Below are 27181 nucleotides of genomic sequence, written 5' to 3'. Positions count from 1 at the left end.
CTTGCACATGTTTTATGGTCATTTCCAAGTACTGATCCAGCTGTGTAAAGTAGTATTCCACATTGCGTAATCACTTAGCAAGCAGAAATACTTTCTTTTCTCTTTCTGAATCCTGTGGACCTATGCAGCCCTCAACCTCAGTTGTTTTTCTGTTGTAAATACGTTTTGAGAATGCTATACAATGTGTGTCTCCGTTTGATTTGGAGGTTTCCTTGTGTTCTGAGCTGGTGTCCTTTTTTAACTCCTCTTTTGTAAGTGTCAGAGATCATTGGTTGGTTTGTGCTGAGATGGATACTGAGAGCGGAGTGGTTTCATCACAAGAACTTTTCTCTTGGTCACAACATCGGCACCTGCAGGCTGTGATGCTGTGTGATGGTATGTGCAAAGCAATGACTTTATGAAAAAAAGACAAAGGTTTAAAAGGCATATAGAGATAACATTATGACTATGACTACTGGAAAAAAATAATATTATATACTACCGGTATATTGTAATATTATAGATGATTTAGTTCAGTAACCTATTTAATTTTTTTACAAGCAACTTTGATGAAATAATTTATAAAACAATCTCACATGTTATGATCTTTTCGAAGGTATGATTATACTGCTAAAATGATTAAAGTTGTGTTCTGATGAAATAACAAATATCGTCTGGTCACTTGTGTCTGGGTGCTCTTTCATTTTGAGCGTTACTTTTATGTCAAACGAGGTTATAACATGGAGGATTCAGGTCAACAGCTAAAAGATTTTTACATTTAAGGTATGAAAGCATTATTTCTGAATGCTCTGAATATGTAAAACTTTTTTTTATGTTTAAAAAACTTTTTTTTCTTGGTTATTTTATCACTCTTCAAGCATTATGGGAACATTCCTTTTGAATATTCTCTGAACGTTCTGAAGCTAACATTAAAACTAAAACATTTCAGAAGAAAAAAAAACGCTCCATGTAAGATATATTTTTTGTGCTAACATTTTGATTAGACATTATTAAAGACTAGATAACCTCGAACAAACGTTCTATTAACATTAGAAGAAAATGTGTTCTTAACTTTAAGATAATCTTGCCACATTATGATAATGTTCCCTGTTAGCTGGGTAATTGGTTGCATAATAACTATATATTATATATTTTTACATAATATACGATGGTAGATATTTTTAAAATAAGTAAGGCAATGCATGCATGTTCATGTTTATCTGACTCTTAATCCTCTAGGTTTACAGGTCAGACCTGATCGACTGGCCTAAAGGGTTAACAAAAGCTAACAGACATGATGAAAGGACAAAAGTAAAGTCAGCACTCCTATATAAGATGACACAGAAGTGGACCTGACAGGTTATGCCTGTTTGAGGATGGATTTGCGCAGATAGTTATAAAAAATTGTAAGGAGAACTCCGGTCAATTTTAACATTGAGCTAATTTTTTTGTAAATTTGGAGTGCTGTCAATACAGAGAACAACGACAAAAATCGGTGTTGCCTGTCGCAAATACCTGTATTTACTTCCTGTTTTCGGTCGAAGTCCAAAGTAGTCGATTGTCGTGTTCACGCGCATAGGTTTAGTTACCTACAGTATGATCACACGCGTAAACTCGACAATCGACTACTTTGGACTTCGACCGAAAATAGGAAGTAAATACAGGTATTTGCGCTGGCTGAAATAACCCCATTTGGTAACGCTTTAGATTACAGCCCGGAAAGTACTGCGTAATTAAACCGAAATTACAGTGTAGCTTTCGGCAATTACAGTGTACCTATAAAGTACTTACGTGTAAGTATAGGGGAACAATATGTAAAGTCTTGGGAATAAAGGGGTAACAACCAAGAAAATAACACATTATTTAGGCAAATTATTTATACTGTAAGTATTTTAGAACTGCGGGTTATTATACTATAATATCTTACTTTTGGGAGCAATTTAGCGAGTACACTGCACCTTTTTGTAATAATAGTGCATACAAATACATGCTTTTTTCAAATTACGGGGTATATATCACTGCATTTATAAAGTAAGCTCATTTGTTTTTATTGCAAAGGTGCACTGATTAAGTTGTTTCAAGGCAAGTAAAACTATTGCAACTTTTTTTTTTATGCTGGGGAAATATACTCTTGTTTCTTGCAGTTACAGGGTAAGTACAATAAAAACACATGTATACACACAATCTGATATCATTTGGAAACCTTTATTTGAAAAACAACTTATTTCAAAACAGATTTACAACATACACTTATTATTCTTTATTCATTTTTTTAAAATCCACTTTTCATTTCAAATACTAAAGTCCTGACAGAAAGTACGTTTTGTCCTTTTTTGTTTCTCTTGCATGGCTTCCTCCTCTTGTTCCTCTTCTCCTTTTTCTATCATTCCATTGATTAGCCTAATCTTAAGGAGGAGTCTTTTGCTATTCTGTATTATGTATTAAAAAAAAATTGGTCGGAAGCGATAGTCTACAGTTTAAACATTTAAACTATTTGGTATTTTTCTTACAAACACTTATCGTCTCACTTCAGAAGACATTGATTCATCCATTGGGGTCGTATGGATTACTTTAGTTATTGCTGTATGTGCTGTTTGATGTCAACTTTTAGGAACACATGAGCTTGCATTATGCATTCACAGAGATTATTTATTTTTCTAAAAACTTTTGTTTGTGTTAATCTGAAGAAGGAAATTCATATACATCTCGGATGCATACCCTCTGACATGAGGGTAAAATATGAGTAAATGGTGAGGACATTTCTGTACTGTATTTTCTTTTAACACATAATACAGAATAGCAAGAGACATGGGATTCCTTCTTAAGATTCATCAGTGGAACGAAAGAAAAAGAAGAAGAGGAACAAGAGGAGGAGGAAACTAAGCAAGAGAAACAAAGTGTTGTAAATCCGTTTTGAAATAAGTTGTTTTTCAAATAAAGTTTTCCAAATGATATCAGATTGTGTGTATACATGTGTTTTTATTGTACTTACGCTGTAACTACATGAAACAAGAGGATAAGAAGCACCACTTTAATTTACAGCCCGCAATGTCATACTTACCCTGTAACTACATGGAACAAGAGTATATTTCCCCAGTATTTAAAAAAAAAAAATTAAAAGTTGCAATAGTTTTACTTGCCTTGAAACAACTTAATCAGTGCACCTTTGCAATAAAAACAAATTAGCCTACTTTATAAATGCACTGGTAATTAAAAAAAAAACCTTTATGTATTTGTACACTATTATTACAAAAAGGTGCAGTGTATGTACTCACTAAATTGCTCCCAAAAGTAAGATTGTATTATAGTATAAGTACCCCTGTAGTTCTAAAATACTTACAGTATAAAAAATTTGCCTTTTATTCCCAAGACTTTACATATTGTTCCCCTATACTTAAACTTAAGTAATTTATAGGTACACTGTAATTACCAAAAGTTACACTGCAATTTCGTTTTAGTTACGCAGTATTTTCCTGGTTGTTACCCCTTTATTCCCAAGACTTTACATATTGTTCCCCTATACTTACACGTAAGTACTTTAGAGGTACACTGTAATTACCAAAAGTTACACTGTAATTTAATTTTAATTACGCAGTACTTTCCGGGCTGTAATCTAAAGTGTTACCAAATGGGATAACACAGTGTAGGCAACACCGATTTTTGTCGTTGTTCTCTGTATTGACAGCACTCCAAATTTACAAAAAAAATGAGCTCAATGTTAAAATTGACCGGAGTTCTCCTTTAAAGCAAATATCCAAAGCTGAGCAGTGGACCCTCTGAGTAATCAGTGAATACAGGAGTATGCATATTATTATTTTAAAGGCAATTCTAAGTGTGAGGAGTGTGAGTAAGATATACTTATAGTTAAGTGCTTTGCCATCAAGTTACCATTTGTATTCACTTTTGTACATTAATGCAATATACTACAAAGCAGAGGTTGGGTGGGGAAGACTAGGGCTATAGTTGTCATGATTCTGCCCTCGTGTCCTTGATTTTTCACAGGTCTTGAGGCAGGATCATGACAGAGCCATGTTTTGTGTGCAAGCACATGGCCTTTTGTTTGGGCCATGTGCTTGCGTTGTCTCGTTACTTAACCCCGCCCCCTTGTTATCCTCGTCTTGTCATTATTATCTAGTCAGTGTTACCTGTTACCTAGTCAGTGTCACCTGTTCCCCTCATTAGTTTCTCCTTTTTTAATCCCCATGTGTTTGCTGTCCTGTACTGGTTCATTGTCAATCATTGCGTGTTCATCTCTGTGATAGTCCTGTGAGTACTTTGTCTGTGTCCTGTTTAATGAGAATTGTGAGTTTGTGTTGCTGTTTGTTAGTCTAGATATCAGTCAAGTCTTAGTGTAGTTTGTCTTTGCTTTTGCCCCTTTGTGGGTTTTGTTTTCCCCTGTTTTCTGTTATAAATAAACCTTGTGTGTTTGCATACTGTCTGCGCTTGGGTTCTTCTGCTATCCACATAACAATAGTTGTCACTCAGGGACGTTTTTGACAAAGGCTATAATGGTTTTCAGGCAAGAGTTAATTTACTTAAATGTGGGTTTGTTGGTTTTAAGCATTTAGTTATTCCAGGGTTTGTCTGATACTGTAAAATGCAATTCCAGGACTTTCAAGGACTTTTAAAGCTTTTTGGTTTTCAACGACTACAATCAGAGATTTCAATTATCAAAACAATATCTTTATTATCTTAAAAAAAAGGGTAAACATATAAATAAAAATATATTATTTAATATACTAATAATACAAAATGGTATTAATAAAGTGCAGCACATGCAAATTATGCAATGACTGTGGCAACTTTAACCATCGAAAGATATCGCTATGACAAAGATATCGCTTTCCTAAATTGAAATAGATTTTTTTTTCCCCAATGAATATATGAGGGACCCAAAGAATGAAAGCTGTAGCTTGGATATTTATATGAGCAATATCACGTTCATGAAATGTCTTTATATAAGACACGCTATGAAAACATTGTTTCTTATGCCGGGCGTACACCAAAGGATTTTCACAGTCCCAGACTAAAGACCGGCAGTCTTTAGGAATCTTACTGGAGTCTCGGCGCGCTCCCGTCGTCTCTATCGTTAAATGTGAGGGGATAATCTGCAGTCGGCGACCCGATTTATGCCAGTCTTTCTCTAGTCTTTCATATCAAACATGTTTGATATTATCGCAAGTCCTAGCGTAGTCATAGTGACGTAAAACAATCAACAACCAATAAATTTGTTCTCAGAAAACCGGAAACAGGAAGCCATCAGTCACAACAAAGAAACATGTCAACGGACTTGGAAACACAACGAGCGCCAATGGCGCCAAGTAGGCGAAAATGGACCGTGGATAAAGAGGAGCGCCTTGTCGAGCACGCAAATGCGTCTCTATAGCACGCAGTGTGTTTATCGTGCAATTTATACGCGAAAATTAGTTTTTACGTGGATATGATTATCATATCCACGTAAACTATGATATTATGATATTATATTATGATACGTAGTTTTGCGCGTGCATATGATACGCACTTTATTGCGTGATATACACACGCACCCCACACCACTAATCCTACCCAAGCGTATAATACACACGCACCCCACCCTAAACCTACCCATGTGCTCCATGCGTATAGCCTACTATGCACGTAAAAACTCATTTTCGCGTATATATTACACGATAAACACAATGCGTGCTATATAGACGCATTTGGTGTGATCGGGTTGGGGCAGAGCAGCCGTGTCTTTTTGATGTAAACTGCCATTTATACCACGACAGAGTGGAAAAAGAAAAGAAATGGACCAATATTGCCGAAGCCATCGACATGCCTGCATTTAAAATTATACCCTTTCAAGACATTTAGTTCAAACTATTGTTCTCATCATATAATGATATAGATTCATAACCCCCATATACAGTCATGTGAAAAAGTTAGGTCAACCCATTAAATAGTCAACTCTTTATTAAGAGATGTTCACATAACAATGTGTAATTTGATTTTTTTCATTCCAGGAAAAGAAAGTGATTTATTGTAATTAAACAATATAAATTAACATATTTTTACTCATCAAACAAAAAATATGCATAAAAATGCCTATTTTAATGGAGGAAAAAATTTGTTGTAGTCTTGTAAATAGTGTCACTACAAGATTCAGTGTTTGTAAAATCTTTAGTCTGAGACTGTGAGTCTGTGAAACCAAGTCTTTAGATGTGAGCTGATAATCTTATAAAGTCTTTTCTAAATCTTTTCAAAGTCTTTAGGTGTACAGAAGGTATTAGAAAAAAAATTAAACACTATTTTCATATAGTATATATATCCATCCATCCATCTTCTTCTGCTTATCTGGGGCCGGGTCGCGGGGGCAGCAGTCTAAGCAGAGACACCCAGACTTCCCTTTCCCTAGACACTTCCTCCAGCTCTTCCGGGGGGACACCGAGGCGTTCCCAGGCCAGCCGGGAGACATAGTCCCTCCAGCGTGTCCTAGGTCTTCCCCGGGGTCTCCTCCCGGGGGGACGCGCCCGGAACACCTTCCCGGGAAGGCGTCCAGGAGGCATCCGGAACAGATGCCCGAGCCACCTCAGCTGACCCCTCTCGATGTGGAGGAGCAGCGGCTCTACTCTGAGTCTGAGCTCCTCCCGAGTGACCGAGCTCCTCACCCTATCTCTAAGGGATCGCCCAGCCACCCTGCGGAGAAAGCTCATTTCGGCCGCCTTGTCCTTTTGGTCATGACCCAAAGCTCATGACCATAGGTGAGAGTAGGAACGTAGATGGATATATATATAAATTGTCTTTCAATAATTCAAGCACTTTCTCTTGAAATCTCATCTCTTCCATGAGCACTTAACCTTATAAAAAAAGCAATGCCTTAACTTTGTATTTTGAGCACTTCTTGCGTTGTTTTGCCTCTTCACGATGACTCGCTTGCTTTAGTCCTCAATAGTTGAATAAAGTCGTTATTTTTGTTTGTTTTTGTGCAAAAAAATTATTATCGTCACGTGATAAACTTAAGGTTGAGCCACTGTAGTCACTTGGACTATTTTAACGATGTCTTTACTAACTTTTCTGGGCCGGCAGATGCAATTACCTAGCAGCCTATGAAGGAATGAGAGCTCTTTAATCAAAAATATTATTTAATCAAAAATATCTTAATTTGTGTTCCGAAGATGAACGAAAGTCTTATGGGGTTGGAACAACATGAAGGTGAGTATATACTGACAGATTTTTTTATTTTTGGGTGAACTAACCCTTTAATTCACTTACCTGTTCAACAAAAAAGAAGAAACTAGGGCGTCACAACGCCATAAGATCTTTCCACCTTGTATCTTCTGTACCGATGTTTATGCTCGTTTGTACCTTTGTCTTTCTGACGTCTGCTTCTTTGATAGAAGATTATCCCATTGCCTCCGCTGGTTAAGCACGAAAAATACTGTCTCTTCTAAATTTTGCTCATTGCGTCATGCACTACGCTGTGCTAATTAGCATATCCACAGAGATGGCAGCCAATAAGCATAATGATTCTCAATGACATTAAGTGAAACTGTCATGTCAAGTCAAGTCACCTTAATTTATATAGCGCTTTTAAAAATATAGATAGTTTCAAAGCAGCTTTACAGTGATAATAGGAAATTGTTTGGCTTTACAGCAGCTCTAGAATAAAGTTATTGTCCAGCTTTTTTGATTGATTCACTTCTGCCACAACGATCATTAGTTATTAATTAAGATGTATTGCCAGCAGTCATATCACTCTTTAGCCCAAGACTGGTTGCCCACTGAAGCTAAGCAGGGCTGAGCCTGGTTAGTACATGGATGGGAGATTCCTGAGAAAACCAGGTTGTTGCTGGAAGAGGTGTTAGTGAGGCCAGCAGGGGGCGCTCACCCTGTGGTCTATGTGGGTCCTAAAGCCCCAGTGTAGTGACGGGGACATACTGTCAAAGAGCACCGTCCTTTGGATGAGACGTTAAACCGAGGTCCTGACTCTGTGGTCACAAAAAATCCCAGGATGTCTTTCGAAAGAGTAGGGGTGTAACCACTGTCTCCTCTCCACCAGTAAGCTGGTGTGTGGTGGGCGTTCTGGCGCACTATGGCTGCCGTCGCATCATCCAGGTGGTGGTGATTGAGGAGATTCCCCCCCTTCCATGTAAAGCACTTTGAGTGCCGAGAAAAGCGCTATATAAATGTAATTAATTATTATTAACTTAGCTAACACGAAACCCTTAATGCGATCCAAACGCTCATTTGCACAAAACAGTGCCTGATGGCTCGAGAACGCAAACCATTAAATAAGTTCCAAGGTACAAGCCTTGAAAAATTTATAATACATATTTTTTTATCGCTTCCGCATAGCCACGTGAACCGGCTCCCTCAAAATCCACTTTCCTAGAAAGTTTCATAGACAGTATATAAACTGGACACAGCGACCCCATAGGTTTCAACGGAGAGAAATGAAGTCAATTAGAAGCACTCACTTCCTGATCGCAAGGCGAACTGCGCAGGCTCAAACTGAGCTTGACGACGTAGATGTGACGTGAGCAACCTGTAGGTCTTCTAGTAGCTGTGCCGAGAGAAATCTGAATCATTCCCTTCCGAATCTCGCAGAGACGGAGAGCGTGGGTATTTGCTGTCCATGAGCTAGCAACGGGAGCAACTTTATCACTCTCTATGGGCTTCTCTCTTGACTTTATGCCTCCACGTCCTCCCGATTGCTTGCGAGCTTCTCTGCCTGTCCATACGGTAATTTTTCGACTTGTGCGACAGAGTCGCGCGGGTATGACGCAATCGTTAGCCTATTTTTACAAAAACTGCTTCTACGGGGCCATAACGTAAGATACAAGGTAATGGAGCCTTTTATACATTTTCGTGTTTCTTTAGAAATAAACAATGGACAAACGGTGTCTTTAAACGCCTCAGATGTAAAGTTATTCGCTGTCAAAGTGACGCCAAAATGAATGGGAGTCAATGGAATGCTAACAGCAGGTGGGGGTCCGCTAGCCAATGGCGGCGCCCAGGTCGGCTTCAATGTCTTTCGGAACAGTGCCCCCCTTGAAAGTTTAGCTCCAATCAAACACACCTGACCAAGTTAATCAAGGTCTTCAGGAGTACTAGAAAGCTTCAGGTGATATACGGTTTAAACTAAACTCTGAAGGCCATCCTCAGGTAACAGGGAACATGTTTTGAACATTTGAGTTAGCTGGTACTCAATAAAGTTAAAATGCACAAAACCTCTAATTTACATTTTTATTTTTACTACATATTACTACGGCCAGAGAACATTCAAAATTAACATCACATATTTACAAAATTATTTAAGTTGAATTTGAACTTTCAAAAAACATTAGGAAATAAAATTGTAATAACCTAATGGTCACGATAGCAAATCGTTCTTAGACCACATGTTGCTGCCCAGAACTGATCTAATATCACCATGCATTTTTTCTATAGCTGTTTATCAAGTAAACACAAAAAAACCTGACTCACACAGACAGTCAGCTATGAAGGAAAGGAAGCCATTTTTTTTCCATAAATATCACATTAGGGCATTAGTTATCACATGTATTTTAAATATATAAATGTATCAAATGTAATAATTGATTTTTTTACTGGGTGCATAGTCATAGACCTATTTGTATTAATTCCTGAATATTAGCACTCATAGTGGGCTACGCGTTGGCCACCAGCAGAAGGTTCCGCTGTTTCCACCCGGAACTTCCTAGAAGCGACACCAGTGTACAGTCAGCAGCAGTCCGGCTAGATTTGCTGCTAGCCAAAGTGGATCAGCTGTTATTTCACGGGATGTTCGCATAGATGACCTTTTCTCCTGCTCGTAAGCTCAGCTAAAGATGTGCCGCTGAAGAATGCGATAGATGTGAGTAGTTCTGTATCAGACTGGCACCAGATGTGTGTTAGATATTGCTAGCAGCTGTATTAGCTGTGCAGTACATGAAGTCCAGAGGGAAAAGCTGCTGTCAACATCAATATGTCATCGGCGTGTTTATGATTCCTGTCATCTGGGTTTGGACTTCAGGGTGTTTCTCTCTCACGATGTCAACAGCTGGCTGAATAGCAAAGTGCGGATATGCTGACAGTGTTTTACTGTATGATTTGCTATTGGGGTCAGGTCGTGGAGCAGCTGCTTTTATATTGAATTGCATTCCGAAAGTAATGTTGATTTTGGAAAAACAGCTCAAAAAATGTTTCTGATATGTGCAGTATATAGATGAATAAGTACTGAGCCTCATCTGTGATTGGATTGGTCAAGACTGGACTTGGTCCCTAAATACCCCGAGGGCTCCAGGCAGGGCCGTCGCTGATGGGGTGAAAGGTGGTGACAATTATAGGGGCCCCCGCTGCCCAGGGGGCCCCACAAAATCCAGCAGTTATACTATAGGGACACTATTGCATGAATAATTATAATATTTATTAGTTGTATGCCTGAGATTTAAAATGAAAACCACAAAAAAACATGCAACTTGGTTAAATATTTTTTCCAAATAGCTGCTTCTCTTACCTCCCTAAAAATGGTTTAGTCCGATCTATTTATTAGTTATTAATAAATACCCCGCCCCAGCTCGTGAAGAGAACCAATCAGAGTTGAGGCGGCATTGCCTGAAGACGTTAATCTGGTGGAACTGACTCACTGAAAAAATGTCGGGAAAAAGAAAATACAAATCTGGTTATCAGAAACGCCACGAAAAGAAGGAGAGGGAGGCCAGGAGAGTTGTTGGATCCCAGTCAATTAAAACCTTCTTTAACGCAGGTTAGTGTATTGTATTGTTATTTCGCTGAGAATCAGAAAACTACCGTCTTCTTTCACTTTTCATTAACGGGCGCGAGCGGCACTACAACCGACTGAATGAATACGCGATTAAAATCCCTGTCCTTTTCACTATTGTAAATAACTTGACACGAGACACGACGCATTTCATTATGCATAATATGACCTGCTGGCTGGTGATGTGTTTATTACATCAAGAAACACGAATACAACTGCACTTGAATTAATAAATATATGAGCTTTATTTAAATATTATTTTACCAGTTCCATATTATTAAAATACATAATAAGATAAATCTTTTTTAAAACTTTGACTACATTCTTAAGACTGTTACTTACGTGGTTTGACCATACGGCAACATACGACGAAAAGGGTACCCCACAACGTCAATATGAGACGGAGACATAAGCGCACCAGCAGCGCCCCCTAACGGTACCCTAACCCATACCTAAACCTAACCATAACCTGAACCGTCTCATATTGACGTTATAGGGGTACCCTTTTCGTCGTATGTTGCCGTATGGCCACGTCAGTATGTGACGTTTTGAGATGAGACTGTGTTACAACCCATAAAAACATTATTTTACCGTTCCTTTTTTAAAAATTGGTTTTCTTATTATTTAATTTTTTTTGATTTATAGGCCTAACCTTTGATGACTTTACACCTTCACTCTTGTGGACTTTACTCCACTTCAAGTTTTTTGTTAATTTTTATTAGTTTTTTTTTTTTAAGATACTCAATTTTAAGATACTCAAACTGCAAAAAAATGCCTTTCTTACTCAGTATTTTTGTCTTGTTCCCCGTCCAAATATCTCAAAATTCTTAAATCAAGATGCATTTACTAGATAAGTGAAATGCAATAAAATATTAAGTCTTGTTTTCTGTTGAAATAAATCAAATTTAAGTGAGTTTTTGCTTAAAACATGTCAAATAATCTGCCAATGGGGTAAGATAAATAAGGACATAATCAGTGACTTTGCCAACAAAAAGGTCAGACAATGGGATTTTGGTTTATCCTAGTGAAGTGACGTGTAAGGTCATCAAAGGTTAAAGATCAAACAAACCGATATACATATACTAAATACTTGTATAATTTTATTAGTTATTTCAATGTTAATTTTTGAAAGAAATTTCATTTTTCTATTTAGGCCTATTTTCTTTTTATATTTAATGTTATATTTGTTTATTTTGCTTTTGCTGATGTTCATTAAAATCTTGATTTACATTTGTTTGTTATCTGCTTTGTTATTTTGTAAGAAAACCCTAGTTACATGTGGGCCTCCATGCATATTGTACAGTACGCCAACAATATATGAGTATGCATGCAGAAAATATATTGGTGGAGGGTGGTGGGGGGCCCACATCAATATTTTTTCAGGGGGCCCCGGATCCTCTAGCTACGGCCCTGGCTCCAGGCACCCCTGTGATGTGTCCTCAGATAACACCTTATAGTTTTTATCTCTCTGTGTGTGTATAGATAACTACAATGTGTATTTGTCTAGTTTTCTGCTTCTGCAAAAAGTACTGTGGTGCTACTACGATGGTACAAGCAAGGATTATATCAGAGGGTAATACCATAGTAGGCTATGTCAGTATTATTTTAGGACAGGGATATAACCAAAATCGTACATCACAGTCAGTAAGTCATTTTATATCATGGCAACAATCTATTATCACAATAGACTTATGTATGTATTATTGACAATATCGTTAGTTACTGGAGTCTTAACAGAAATTCCTTAGGCCTAGCTATATATTACTTAACCATGTTAATGCCTGTTTTTGGATAATCCGGTGAATTAAGTACTTTACAGATGAAAAGCACTTAGTCTCATTTGATTTATTTTCTCTTTCTATTTGGACATTTATATTAGGAAAATAAGTGGGGGGGAGACGGGGACAAAACGGACTAATATTTTAATAGTTCCAGCTTTTTCTGATTGGATGAGCCACATTCAAGGTTGTTGTAAAATAGTCAAATTATATTTAAAGTATACAACGTTAAAATATATATTCAAGAGATTGTACACCAAAACAAAATTCTGTCATCATTTACTCACATTTGTCATTCCAAACCTGGATGACTTTCTATAATCTCCGGGACACAAAAGAAGATATTCTGAGTAAGTTTGATAACATTTTTGGTCACCATTGACAGAAAAATCATTTCTCAAAATATTTTTTTTCCACAGAAGAAAGTTAGTCATATATGATGACAGTAGCCTATACATGACAGAATAAATATCCTTAATCGTGCGATTTTACGTGGCAACCACCAGAGTTGGAGCCAGCGGAGAACCGAAGAGTCTGAAGTAACTTCAGTAAGTCTGAAGTAACAAAGTAGAATGAAGTAATGAAAAGGGGAAAATGTATAAAAAGGATTGTTTTAATTTTGCATTGAGAAGATAGGTAAATTAGATTTTTTAAATTGAATATAGTTGAATTTATTGCAACATTTATTACAATCAAGTTTGGTTTTTGGGTTACTCTAGATCTGCATAAATAATTGTTAAAAGATTGTGGCTATAGTAAAGACATGATATTATAGTTTTGATAAAAACACTGATGTCTACGGTAGCAAAGTGGAGCAAATCACCATTTGAAGTGACTTGGCGGCGCTTCAAATAACAATTTTATCGATTACATTTTATGTCACCAGTTGACGACAAGTGGCTGTTAAAATTAATTTGTCATTGAATAATTTATTCAAGAAATTCGTTCAGCAAAAATGCTGATTCATCCAGTAATTAAACAAGTGAAGTATTTATAAGACATTGAATCATTCATTCAAACCCAGTTTTGAAAATAATCCATATTAATTAAACATTTTAAAAAGACTGCAGCAATTAACATTTTGTTAGAATTATTAGTAAATTACATATTGTTTTGTTTAGTTGTCCGTTCAGAATCGTGGAAGAATACTGTTTGAAACAAAAAAAATCTTGATTCTCAATTTATCCAGAATCACGCAGCTCTAGGTTACACTAAGGTAATGTTGTCCGATTGTATAAAGCGCTCTATAAATAAAGGTGACTTAACTTGACAGTGTAATTAGTTACATATAAGTACTGAGGAAAATTAACTTTGTACTTACGGGTTACGGTTTGGGTTAGATGCTTGTAAATATTCACAATTTACTGTTATTGCTATAATAAGTACATGTAGCATATGTAACTAAACTTAAAATAAAATGTAATTTTTTGTTCCTTTTTGGAAAAAATGTAGGCACCACCAAATGTTATAATAAAATCTCTGACCTTACAAACCGACCTTCTATGTTTCTCCAGAATACGCCTGCAGTGAGTTTCGGAGACTCTCTTGTCATCAAGGTTGCCGCCATGGAGAAGTCATGGAAGTTATGGGCGGCACTTGAAGCGTGTTTGCTGACCGTGTGCGCGTGGTCATGGGGAATCTGCCGCGTCTCCCTGCTAGCCCTCATTCTGACCTTCCACCTGTACGGAGGCTTCATACTGCTGGGACTCATCCTGGTCTCTGTGGCCGCCATCCTGTACAAGTTCCAGGACGTGCTGCTCTACTTCCCCGACCAGCCCTCGTCCTCGCGTCTTTATGTTCCCATGCCGACGGGAATCCCACACGAGAGCGTGTACGTCCGCACCAAAGATGGCGTACGGCTCAATCTCATCCTGCTCCGTTACACGGGCGAAAACCCTGCCACCGCTCCCACCATTTTATATTTCCACGGCAATGCGGGGAACATCGGCCATCGTGTGCCGAACGCACTGCTCATGCTGGTGAACCTGAAGGCCAACGTGGTTCTGTTGGACTACAGAGGCTACGGAAAGAGCGAAGGAGAACCTTGCGAAGAGGGACTGTACCAGGACGCAGAGGCTACCTTGGATTACATCATGACCCGGCCGGACATCGACAAGACCAAGGTGGTGCTGTTCGGCCGCTCGTTGGGGGGTGCGGTGGCCATCCGCCTGGCGTCGGGAAACCCGCATCGTGTGGCCGCCATCATGGTGGAGAACACTTTCCTGAGCATCCCGCACATGGCGGCCACGCTGTTCTCTTTCTTCCCCATGCGTTACTTGCCGCTTTGGTGTTACAAGAACAAGTTTCTGTCCTATAGACACGTGGTTCTCTGCCGTATGCCATCTCTCTTTATCTCGGGCTTATCCGACCAACTCATCCCCCCGGTGATGATGAAACAGCTGTACGAGCTGTCCCCGTCTCGGACTAAACGCCTCGGCATCTTTCCCGAGGGTACGCACAATGACACCTGGCAGTGCCAGGGTTATTTTGCCGCCCTAGAGCAGTTTATGAAGGAGCTACTTAAAAGCCATGCAAGTGAAGAGACGGCCCAGGGGACGTCCAACGTCACCATAATCTAGAACAGTCACTACTGTTGACTGCTCTATAAATCTGGACCCGCTCAAAAAGAATGTAAAAAAAAAAATGTATCTCTTTTTTTTATTTTTTTTATTTCTCTTCTCCCCAACTTCCTAAGCTCTTTCTTTCCATTCATCACACACCAAGAATTCATTTATTATTTACAATATCATTTATTCAATAGTTAAGGCTGCATTTTTTTTTTAAGCCTTTAAAATATCTATTGTCAGTTTTTATATCAAGTTTAAATGCATCTGTCTCAATAATTGAATGCCCTCTTAGTCTTTTTTTTTTTAAGCAATTTCCACTTTTAAAGGGTTAGTTCACTTAATTACTCACCCTCATGCCGTTTCAAACCCTTAAGACATTCTTTCATCTTCGGAACTCGAAGGAAGATATTTTTAATGAAATCTCAGAGTTTCGGTCCCTCCATTGACAGTCTATGCAAGCAACTACCACTTTCAAGCCCCAGAAAGGTAATAAAGACATCATTAAAGTAATCCATGTGACTCCAGTGGTTTAACCTCAATTTTATGAAGTGACGCGAGTGCTTTGGTTGCGGGGAAACATTTTTTTAACAATTTAAATATTAATCTCCGGCACGCTTTTACGCAACTTCTACTCTCGCGTCAACACAACACGCATGCATTGTGGTGCTCTTGTGAACTCGCTTTGGAGATTAATATTTTGTTAATAAAGTGAGGGGTGGGGGGGGAGGGAGTGCATGAACAAAGCACTTGTCGCTTCATAAAATTGAGGTTAAACCACTGGAGTCACATGGATTACTTTAATGATGTCTTTACTACCTTTCTAGGGCTTAAAAATGTAGTTGCATAGGCTGTGAATCGTGAGACAGAAAGCACTCAGATTTCATTAAAAATATCTTCATTTGTGTTCTAAAGATTAACGAAAGTCTTGCAGGTTTGGAACGAAATGAGGGTGAGTAATTCATGACAGAATTTAAACTTTTGGGTGAACTAACCCTTCAAAATGATACTAAAAGCCCAGCCACCTGCACATGTAATTTGAAAATAGTTATGTCTAGTCAAGGATAGCGGTTTTAAATTCACGAGTTAAATAATGTCCGTGGTTAACATTGCTTGAGGAAATGTTCACGTTTGTTCTACCACTTAAAATGTACATGTAAAAATCATAAGTTGGTTACAAATTACAAGTAATTTACAAAGCTTTAAAAATCATGTTTTATGTATGACTGTATGTCATTTATTTTAACCAGTGACCTTATTTTACTCATGAATGTTAAACTGATATCCCATAATGTCCTAGATTTTAGGATTACTAAACTGAATAACCCAAACAAATTACTAAACAATCTGAGAAGCTCTCTTTATTTATTTTGTTGAAATGTAATATATACACCATTTTTTTTATTTTTTTTTGGAACAAAACAGAGTGCTCATTGAAATAGTTTTTATTTTTTTTTACTTTTAAATTTCAGTGAATACAGTTAAATGGACCAGGGGCAACTGATCCTAGTTCACTCAACTTTGTCTATGGCATTTCATGCATTCAGTCTTCTGTGCCGGCCGTGATGTGTTGAAGCTTTATTATATCACACTGCCTTCGTTTTTTTACGGGAGGTTTAAAATCCACTCAGGAAATCGGCTCATTGTGGTTTAATCCCATGTTTTGGATTTGCATATGGAGCTGTGTGTGAGAAGTATAGATTTCGATACTGATTTTCATGTGGGCTGCAGTACACTGTGAGCACTGTATGAAAATACCAACACAACAAGCCTAAAGTATGTTTACTCTCTCTCAGGCTTATAGTGATCTTCTGGAAGTAAGAGTGAAATCGCACATAACAGCTGCTTGACAGAGTTCCAAGCACAGTCCATTTGCACAACTTGTAAATAAGACGTTTCCCTTCTTCTTCTTTTTTATCAGGTCAAGTGCTTAGCACCATTTCTCTACCCATGACCTGCTTTGTTTGGATCATGTTGAAAAACCTGTCCATTGGTGACTGTTGCGCTGTAGTCACACATCCATTTCCTATAACTCTTTGCAGTTCCCTTAAAAATCAGAAACATTTACACAAAAAAAGAGAAAATTGTCATCATTTACATCATTCCATTCCTGTATGACTTTTTTTCCGAAGAGTGCATGAGTCGCTCTTTTCAATGCGGTTACAGGTAGAAGCCTAAAGCTTCAAAAGGACTCAATAAAAGTGAGGTATCATGAAAGTAGTCCATATGACTTCTAACTGAATTGTGACTAAATCTCTCAGACTGGTTTTGCGACAGATTCTCTCATGAACTTTCATGAGCTACAGCTCATGATTCAGTGAAGAACAAAATCCAGACGACTGGGAATACAAGTCATCTTAAAAGCTTTGGATCTCATCTATTGTTATTGCATGGACTAGAGCGACCATCACATTCTTCGAAACGTCTCCTTTCATGTTCCACATGAGAAAGTCCAATGGGTTTGGTAGAGTAAATGATGGCAATTTTTCAATTAACTATTAGCGTATTGAATTGGGAGTAAAGACATTGGGGTTTGTCCTTTCTTTAGGCTTGCGTTGGTGGTTGACTGTCGAGCAAAAGGTGGACTTTGCAAACGTTGCCCATTATGTAGTGTTGGATCTGTGCACATCCAAATCTGTTATTATTGCATGCTTTAGTCAGCGCATTTGCTGATGCACTTTACGCTCACATCTGTTGTAATGTGTGAAAACTGCCTGTGAATGTTAGGATTACAGATTTCAAGGCAGAGTGATCCTATGTCAGTTTGCATGCAAATATTGATATCTTCAAACCAAGAGGGTATGTCAGGCTTCCAAAGTCCACCTTTTGGGTTTCGGCAGATTCTTTTCGAGGTGGGTGTTTTAAGAGATTGTTTAGTAGCACAGTTGAGCTCTAGATGTCTTCAGTTATGTCTAGCGTTATTTATGGTTATTAGTTATGTAGAGATGGGACGGTTGTAAGAGTAAGAAGTGGAACCAGCCAATGCAAGAGAAAAAGTTCCCAAGACACCGGGGTTTTGGTGGTTTCAATACATAAGATACTTTTGTATATCAGTTTATTGACCTTTTTGATTTTAAAAATAAATGGTTGCAATGGTCATTATTGATCGTATAGGCCTAATTCGTAAGAACTGCCTCTTAACCTTATGAGGAAATATTTTCAAATCCATGTATCATTTGCAATGTGTCATTTAGTTGAACTCACAGTGACGTGCCATGATACCTTATTGAATGTCTGTGTGGTCGAGTGTAAACCTTGGAACAAAGATGCTGACATATGATAAAATAATGAAAATACTACTTTAGAGTTTACTAGATTTGACTAATACTCCATTGGCATGTTCTGGCCATTCTTTTGGGCTAGTTTGTGTGTTGAAATCTCATGTCATCTTGTTCATAAACTGAATATATGAAATAATATAAAGTGCTGCTCATGTTTTGTATTTGCTTTTTACAGTAAATAGCAGAGTGGAAAAAGATTCAGTTCTGAATGTGCAAGGAGGGTTTTCTTATTCTTTCAACATTTGTGTTTTGAGCTATGGATTTTCTATTCGAATCATGTGTTCATGTACATACAATTGAATCACAATTTCTATTTTCTGTCTGGTGACATGCAATAAAGAAATCAAACCCTTCTGATAACTTGGCTGCATAAGTCTGTTTGTACTTTAAAGCCGCTGGTTCCTGTTTCTGGTTTTCACTTTAAAAGAACAAAGTTTTTTTTCTTCTTTTTTTTCGTCTATACCAAGAATAGCTTCCGTTTTGCTTTGTCACTGTCATTTATATACTTTATTATGTGCTATTAATTTATGGTCAGCAAAAGTAAGCCTGACATTTTAATTTATCGGTTATTTATCTTTAAACTCTTGACGCAGTTTGTCGGAAAACAAAGTAAGCGATGACAAAGCAACTTTCGGGTTGCAGTGCAGTGTTAAATACGGTGGGTGTGGACAGCTTGGCAGGAAAGGGATACAAAAAAACCAACTGTTAGCCGGGTATTTGTTGCAGACAGGACATTGTTTTTTTGTTGAGTACAGTTGCTTTTATACTAAGTTGGACTTCAACTGTAGATCTCAGGGGTCTTCCTCTCTTCCATATCAACAAATATCAGCTTGAAGAGGAAAGGTAGTTACCGCTATGTATAAAATGTCTGATCCGGGACTGTTCTGAAAGAAACGTGCTAAGAGCTTCAGAGGAATATGAAGATGATTGGTTCATGCCATATGAAGGTGAATTTGATTCAGCAAGCATAACCAAGACCTCCAGACGACCTTCTTTCCCAGGACAAACCTCTCACTCTGAGGATCCTTATTGTTTGTAGTCATGTTTTGAGGTGGGTTGAGATCTTTAAAGAAATAAAACTTATTCAGAATCCGTCTATATGCCATTCAGGCAACATTTAGTCACTAATGTCCCATTTACCTAAAAGTTAGTTTTCACCATGCCCGCTGAGGATGTTGGTCCAGGTCGGGGTGAAAGGAGAAGGCTGCCCTGGCTGTTTCTGGTGCTGGTTGTTGCTGCCATCACCACCTCCTCCCTGTCGGTGATCTCCTTGTACCATGTGCTGGCCTTGCAGGCCGAGGTGGAGGGTTTGAGGGCCGAGGTGTTCCGCAAGAGAGAGGAGCAAAGCGGGACGCTAGAAGAACAAGAAGACATCAATGGCAGAACTGAGGTTTGGACAACAATTTACATAAAATATCCTTCAAAGGAGTGTTGTAATTGACGATTTGATGGAACTTTATTAAGGAATTTTTATGAACGGCAGTTATAGTTTTCACATGGGCAAGTTATCTCAAGGGTTATATCTAAGTAACTATAAGGTTTGGAGTTAAGAGTCTATTGGTTGTTTTCTCTAACCATGTTTTGTATGTTTGTTTAAAACTCCTAATTCAAAACCGTCAAAATTAGATTGTTTTTGGAGAGCAAATGTCCTTCAAACTCCAATCCAATGTCAAGATATCTTTGTAAATGGCTTTTGTGTTAGAAATAAAACCTTATTTGGTTACACTTTATTTTTAGCTGTCTTTGTTACAGTGTAATAATACAATTAAGTACTGCGTAATATTAATTAACAACATTATTACTTACTTTAGGGTTTGGCTTAGTTATTTTCATGTAAGTTTGCACAATTTACTGTTATTAGTACATTGTAACATATGTAACAAGAACACTAAAATAAAGTGTTACCTCTTATTTTGACATTTTTGCAGGTAAACAATTAGTTTTTTTGCCTTTTTAATGAATTATGAGTTGTGCTTAAAATTGTTCCCTTTGTGACAAATTGCCCATGTACAGTACGTAATTGCGTGTTCAATTAAGTTTTTTGTTTTGGTTTCTGGGCAAGTGGAAATTTAGTCAATATGTTTGTAGTCAAGACATTATGGGATTTCCTCACAGTATATGAAACTGTGAGTTTGAGACTTTTCAGAAATATTCCTGATTTGAGAAATTTAGTTGAGTAAAAAGTGTGACAACTAGCCCAAGTCCTCCCTATGCCTCATCATAATTTGGGAAAAATATGGTTTTACTGGGGATCAGCCTAAATGAAGATATATATACTTTTATCCTTTTCAAGGTGGCCATCATTATCTACCTGACACAGTGACCAGCTTTATGAATTCTGTGCTAATAACAGACTTAAGCTTGAAAAAACTTTTTATTCAGCAGGATTGTTGGTTGTCTGTTTACAGTATCTGCAGCAGACTGAGATGGATGATACCACAACCGATCATACTGGCATGTCAAAAAGGAGTAGGGGGCATGTCTCAAACAAAGCAGGCAAGCACGCACTTCTGCTTATTCTGTGATGCACTTGTCTTGTCTTTTTTTTCTTTTCTTTTTTTACTGAGAATAGCTGTGGGTTGTTTGTGTTTACCGACAGGAGTGATGCATAGCACAGATCGTGTACGATTAAAACCACTCAATGTCTATATATGTATATTAAAAAAAAAAAAAAAAAAACATGCACACTCTGCAAAAGTGCATCATCATACATTTGCATTTCCAGTTACTTTATGAGTCACTGAATGCAAAAATTACCACCGTAATCATTCTCGTCTCTTACTGACAGCTACAGAAAATACTTTCAATTAAGAAATGTGTAATAAGAATACATGTATATTCATGGTACATGGACACAATTCATTTCTGTTTTTCTTGTGTGTTTTAAACTCCTCTGCCCTTCCACAGAATCCCAAGCCTTCTTACAGATGATGGCAGACAACAGGAAGAAAACCTTCCAGAAAGGTACTTGAAGGAATTAGTAAAATTGTAGTATTATAAATGTGTTTTACTTATGGCTAAATTGTGTTCAAGTGATACATTTTTCCAATTTTCCCAAGAGTTCATTGTACTATCAAAACTCACTGTAACTTTCAGAACTCAACTTAATTTCCAGTCCAATAAGAGCATTTGTTATAACTGACCTGCAGTGACATATTTTGAACTTTCCAACTTTGTGGCTCCACAGTGATAAATGAATCAACACATGACGGTGAAATGAGTATTCCAAAGATACCCGGATTGTTATTAATGTTTAGACTATTGTCGAAGGATGTTTCAACTTTCAAGTTCTGCGAGGGTTGATGCTGTAAAAATATAATATTGGCGAAACTGATTTGGAAAACGCTACAGTGCGTATTTGTGTTTGCGCTCTGAGCATCACAGGTTTCTATTTACAATGTGTTTTTGCAGCGGTGAGCAATGCAGCCAATCACCAACATGTTTGTTGATCTCTTGAACACAATTGGCCATTCAGAGGTGTTTGAGTTGTTTGTTCAGGTTTTTTTTTTTTTCAATTCTTGTTTTGTTTGCCGAAGTTTTGTTCAGTTCTGCATGCTCGCAAATTCTCTCATTATAACAATCTGGCACGGGTTGTGAGCGCAAGAAGAATATGATGAAGGTTAAAAGTCTTTAATAATCCACAAGGGTAAATCCAATGACATTCCACACAACGTACACATAGATGAGACCCCCACAAAGATACACTAACTGAACAGAACTTCAATAGGGGAGATAATGACACACACACCTGAACACAATGACAAAATCAAATGAATCACTATGACGACAAAGGCGGGAATGGTGCAAAAGTCCTGATGGAGTGGCAAACGAAGTGTAGACACAATGTACTGTAAATAAGAGATTCATTGTGTAGTGTAGACAGCTTCATTGATTAACTTGTGAGATTGCGAGTGACCGCTTTTTAGTGATTTTAAATGTAGCGCTCTTTGCATGTTTATGCCAATTAACATCCTTTTAGTACTTTATATTACAATATGTTTATGATGAAGTTGACATCAACAAAAAAAAAGTAATAGTTGAGAACGTTATGAGATTATTCATGACAGCTCAGTTATCATAGATAGCCTATTCGTTTTTCCATTAGCATTCGCCATATGATTAGGAAAACATTTGTGAAGACAGTCATTCAGTACAACTCTTCATGGCAGACTTTGATGTTTGTGTTTTATTCTGAAATAGCTTTTGTAGAAACTAGAACACTAACACAGTGGGCCGTTTTTTTTTTTTTTGCTTGTTTTAAATTGCAAGTATTTTCCTTAAAGGTACACTGTGTAGTTTAAGTAATTTACTAGCTAAAATTAATGTCTTTATTCATAAATGTCCTCATTGGTGTAAAATGACCTCTGCCAATGATATGACTTATCCTCGTAAGCGAAGAATTTATTATCTTTATTTACATTGGACGGTTAAGTCCAAGGAGGCTTTCATGTAGTCCCGCCATCTTAACTATAATAGCAGAGAGGGACAAAAAGCACTAGCCTACCTCAACGCGTTTCCACAGCGCGTTTTCATTCAGAGCCAGTATCACGTGACTGAAACCAACTGAGACGGACAAGGGGATCAGTGAGAGGCGCTTGTCACTGTCCCGACAAATTTGAAAGGCTACACTGGACGGTACTTCATAATGCAGGATCATACTTATGCCGAGCCACATGAGATGCTTTTCACAGTCTGTGATTCATACTGTAACATTCGTTTAAGCATGTCACAGGTAAGAGGCCTTTTTTTTTTTTTTTTTTTTTTTTATTGTCACCATTTATTTACTTCAGATTTGTGTTATTGTATATCACTATTCATGTTATATGATAGTGTATATTGCAGTTCAAATGAAAGGTAAGCATAATTACAAAGGGTAATTTTTCTACGTTAATTATTTTATTATTTTTTTGTTGTTGTTGTCAGAGTTTGCTTTGGAATTAAGCACAGCCATCCCATGGCAAGTCGGTCTAAAGCGCGGCTCTGCTCTTGAGGAAGATCAGGACACCATTTTAGTCAAAGAGGATGGATTCTTCTTTATCTATAGTCAGGTATATAAATTCTGAACTTATGAATTATTCTTAAGGTTTTTTTGGCCTCATAACTGAACTTTGAGGCATCCCAATACCATGCTCAGTGTTTTCTCCTCATTATTTCAAGCTTTGGTTTTCCCAGGTCTACTATACAGACTCGACGTTCGCTATGGGCCACATCGTGATTCGTATAAAGAAAAATGTTGTAGGAGACGAGAGTCAGAACGTGATTTTGTTCCGCTGTATTCAGAGCATGAATCGAGTCAATCACTTCAACACTTGCTTCACTGGAGGTGAGTGTGGAAAGTCCTGCTACTTTATCAGTGTTACAAAAGAGCTACAACGTGCAAAGTTGGGTGAATCTCACAAAAACATATCCAGGTCTTTTTTTGTTTTGTTTGGGACAATCAATTTGTTTTGCATTGTGGTATTATTATCCTTTATCCATTAGTATACAATTAGGCACATTTCGTCAATATTACTATAATGTATCTGGACATTTTACTTCCCAGGTTTTCAGGTATGTATATATATATATATATACACACTGTAAAAAAAATACATAAAAATGTTGTTCATTTCTTGTGGTCTTCGGTTCAAAATAGCCCAGACATGTTCTTGACAAAGTTTTTGAGAATCACCCAGAAACTAGACCACATTTATTTTCAAACACTAAGGGAGGCCAGAAATAGCCTACGGGCCTATAAATGGCTGTGATTAATATGTTCCTGTGTATGTCATATCATATCATCATTTATTTGAGAGAATTATTTTTTTCTCCTAATTGCGTATTTTGAACATTGTGACCTACTGAGAATAATAGTATTGGGGTGATAACAATATCTCATAGAAATGAAATGCATATAGATAAATATATGTATGTCTACTATTACAAATTGAATGTAACTGAGCATGTAATGTACAGGTGTAGTGAAACTGGACTCTGGGGACAGACTGGAGCTTCTGATACCTCGTACCCATGCAAATATCTCTCTGGATGGGGATTCCACCTTCTTCGGAGCAATAAAACTGGCCTGACTATGGGACGGGACTTTGGATCAGACACTGAATGAGACTGGATATTATCCATTGGTGGAATTACTATTGACATTCACTGGACTTCACGCATACAAGAGCTGCTCTATGCTGTGGAGTATTCTTGAAACTATCTTCATAAAAATACTTTGTATCTAGGATAAAGGTTCTTTGCGCTTGTTTTTTTTATGTCACACCTCACCTCCTTTATACGACATGCGCAAAATTGGCTGTATTGAAGTTTTTTCGTCAGTCTTCATAATCTTCTATGAAAATGTAATAACCTATGAAATGGCTTTTATGTTGTGTCTTTTCAAGTGCCAGACCTTCTTTGTTTTCAACTACTGTCCTCCAACCACCTGACAACCATTTTTCACATTCCAATCGGTTCCAGATGGATAAAATCAAGTCCCGCTCAGACCTTTTTCACTCAGTAAATATATATTATTTGACTCTACAAAGTGTTGTCAACACCATTTCATGTCGATTTTAATGTCCTTGCTTGTCTTTGTAAATGGACAAACACACACACACACACACACACACACACACACATACACCTGTTATACCTGTTATATATTTTTTTTGATTCAGAACATCTGTAGAATTAAAACCTCAGTATTGCTTTGGTGATTTAAAATATGATTTTAACAAAGCACTTTTCCTGTTATAACATAATAGTATGTGTCCATGCTGTACATCACAGTGCATGTAGCCTCCAAGGTTGTACCAGCAGATGGAGACAGTATCTCACTGTGGAAGATAAGAGCTTTTGTGAAGTACTTGCTTTGTATTGTGTGCTTCACACAACTTCTACACAGGCAACTTTTTTTTCTGTTCATTGATGGAGGTTATATATGCTTTCACTGTATGAATTTGTCAGCCACATCTTATAAGGAAACAATCATCATAGTTTCTCATGCCTTGTGATGCTGGAATGCTGCATCTAAATACAATGTCTCTTAATAAATTGCCAGATCCGCTGTTAGACATGGAGTTGATTGCTTTGCTTAGCTTCACACATGACACACATTCATGTATATGACCTTCATTGAGAATGGTCTTAGATATTGGCAATGTTATGTACTGCCGTTAGAGGGCACTTGTTTCCAAGACATTTATTTTTTTATTTCTCTTTATGGGACACTATCGAGATGACGAGGACCACTTTTTCATAAATCAAGGTTCAATAATGGAAGCATCTTGTGTAGATTATGCAGTGTTTTGTTTTAGTTTGTCATGTGCCCATTTACCAGAGAACAACTAAAAATGGAACTTAAAGCATCATGTATTTTATCAGAAACCACAAAACCGTATTTAAAGCGTGTTATTTATTCCGCAAATACATTCATATTTTTAGAATGTGTTTTGTATAGAAAATGAGGATGATATTCCCGTATTTTTGTATATTTGTGGTTATGAACAGTTTTAGTTTTTATTTAATTTAAATTATGCCATATTTCATGCCCACATTCTGTCTCTCTGTCTTTATATATATCTGTCTGTCTGTCTGTCTGTAGAATGATATTATGATTAATAGTATTAAAGTGATGAAAATGTCTCAGAGAAATAGATAGATAGATATCACTATACTGGCTTATCTTTTATTTTCAGTTTAACTGATTTACTTTCAAAAACTGATGAATAAAGATTCATCTGCCAAACCTCTGAGGACATTTTCTCACACTTATACTTTTATAAGGCCTCCACACAATTGTGTTTGTTTCGCAATCTCAAGCCCAAAACCTTTTCTTTGATTTAGATCATTCAAATGTAAGATGGTCCGTTGATAATTCTTGATGTAATATGACCAAATCCTTGATCAGCTCGCCCTCAGAGAGACTACACCTCCAAAGCCTGTCGCTTGGGGAGCCTGAGGAAGTGATGGGTACTTTAAGATTGTCTCTTAAGCTGAAGTATTAACTCCTCAGCAGGGAAGGAGCGGCACGATTCAGAGATCAGATCAGTCAAACACACTTGGACTCTATTGGGAGGCTGAATAAAGATCAATGAACACTGTTCAGGAATGCCTCTTGCTCCACTTCTTTTGATTATTTTTCACACGAAAAAAAATTTGCTCAGTTCAGACTGAGTTTTTAAAAGGCTGCTCTATTGATTTGCTCTCAAAACGAAGACTTTTCTTTTTAAAACAGGCTGTCATTGTGGTATAACTCACAGGCTTCGTGCTGATCATTTTGATGTCCATATCTCCTGCTATTCAGCTGCATTTTAACTTAAGTCTCTCTCTCTCTCTCTCTCTCTCTCTCTCTCTCTATTGTAAATTTTTTTTTAACAAAAACAACTTTTTAATTTTTTTCTTAGGGAGAATTCAGAAATCAAAATTTGGTGGAATAACCCTGATTTCCAATCGGAGCTTTACAGTATATGCGTCTTGGAATGCTCTGGGCGACATTATGCCACTCCTAGTGAAAACAATTCAAGGTGGTGACCCTCTTGTTTCCATCCAGAGGTTTTCAGTGGGGTTCAGGTCTGGAGATTGTGATGGCAATGGCAGGGTCTTGATCTGGTGGTCCTCCATCCACACCTTAGCCTGGCTGTGTGGATTGGAACATTGGATTGTGGATTGCACGAAAAACCAATCCTTTGAGTTGGGGAACATTGTCAGAGCAAAATGAAGCAATGCTTCTTTCAGGATAATCTTGTATGTGGCTTGAGTTATGCATCCTTCACTACCAGATTTTAGCCTTACTGAAGAAAGCATGCTTTCTTCTGCTCTGACAATGTTCCCCAACTC

The 27181-nt window shown here is 37.5% G+C and overlaps 2 protein-coding genes across 4 annotated transcripts; both read left to right on the top strand.

Annotated features, from left to right (window-relative positions):
- The first annotated feature begins 9635 nt into the window (after window positions 1–9635).
- Window positions 9636–15442, top strand: abhd13 (abhydrolase domain containing 13). The gene is made up of 2 exons (XM_079618306.1): window positions 9636–9832; window positions 14031–15442. Exon 2 carries the CDS (start codon window positions 14082–14084, stop codon window positions 15093–15095), a length of 1014 nt encoding a protein of 337 aa, XP_079474432.1. The 5' UTR covers window positions 9636–9832; window positions 14031–14081; the 3' UTR covers window positions 15096–15442.
- Window positions 15443–18778: 3336 nt separating this feature from the next.
- On the top strand, window positions 18779–26447 carry tnfsf13b (TNF superfamily member 13b). 3 transcript variants are annotated; one of them, XM_079618309.1, is made up of 7 exons: window positions 18779–19412; window positions 19509–19751; window positions 20770–20857; window positions 21269–21325; window positions 23285–23409; window positions 23534–23684; window positions 24317–26447. In XM_079618309.1, the coding sequence occupies exons 2-7, from the start codon at window positions 19521–19523 to the stop codon at window positions 24427–24429; spliced, it is 765 nt and encodes a 254-aa protein (XP_079474435.1). In that variant the 5' UTR covers window positions 18779–19412; window positions 19509–19520; the 3' UTR covers window positions 24430–26447. The 3 variants fall into 3 exon arrangements, with proteins under 3 accessions (XP_079474435.1, XP_079474433.1, XP_079474434.1); XM_079618307.1 differs by having other exon boundaries at window positions 19000–19412; window positions 23519–23684; window positions 24317–25413; XM_079618308.1 differs by having other exon boundaries at window positions 19331–19412; window positions 19513–19751; window positions 23519–23684; window positions 24317–25413.
- The last annotated feature ends 734 nt before the right edge of the window (window positions 26448–27181 follow it).

This window comes from Phoxinus phoxinus, assembly GCF_949152265.1.
Source record: "Phoxinus phoxinus genome assembly, chromosome: 7".
Taxonomy (NCBI): domain Eukaryota; kingdom Metazoa; phylum Chordata; class Actinopteri; order Cypriniformes; family Leuciscidae; genus Phoxinus; species Phoxinus phoxinus.
The sequence above is the reverse complement of the archived record's forward strand: the minus strand, read 5'-3'. Positions and strand labels throughout refer to the sequence as shown.

Coding starts and splice junctions, on each gene's coding strand:
- tnfsf13b (XM_079618307.1), top strand. CDS start 19,521: ATGCCCGCTGAGGATGTTGGTCCAGGTCGGGGTGAAAGGAGAAGGCTG. Junction 23,410..23,518: donor TCTTCTTTATCTATAGTCAG/GTATATAAATTC, acceptor CATTATTTCAAG/CTTTGGTTTTCCCAGGTCTA. Junction 23,685..24,316: donor CAACACTTGCTTCACTGGAG/GTGAGTGTGGAA, acceptor TGTAATGTACAG/GTGTAGTGAAACTGGACTCT.
- abhd13 (XM_079618306.1), top strand. CDS start 14,082: ATGGAGAAGTCATGGAAGTTATGGGCGGCACTTGAAGCGTGTTTGCTG.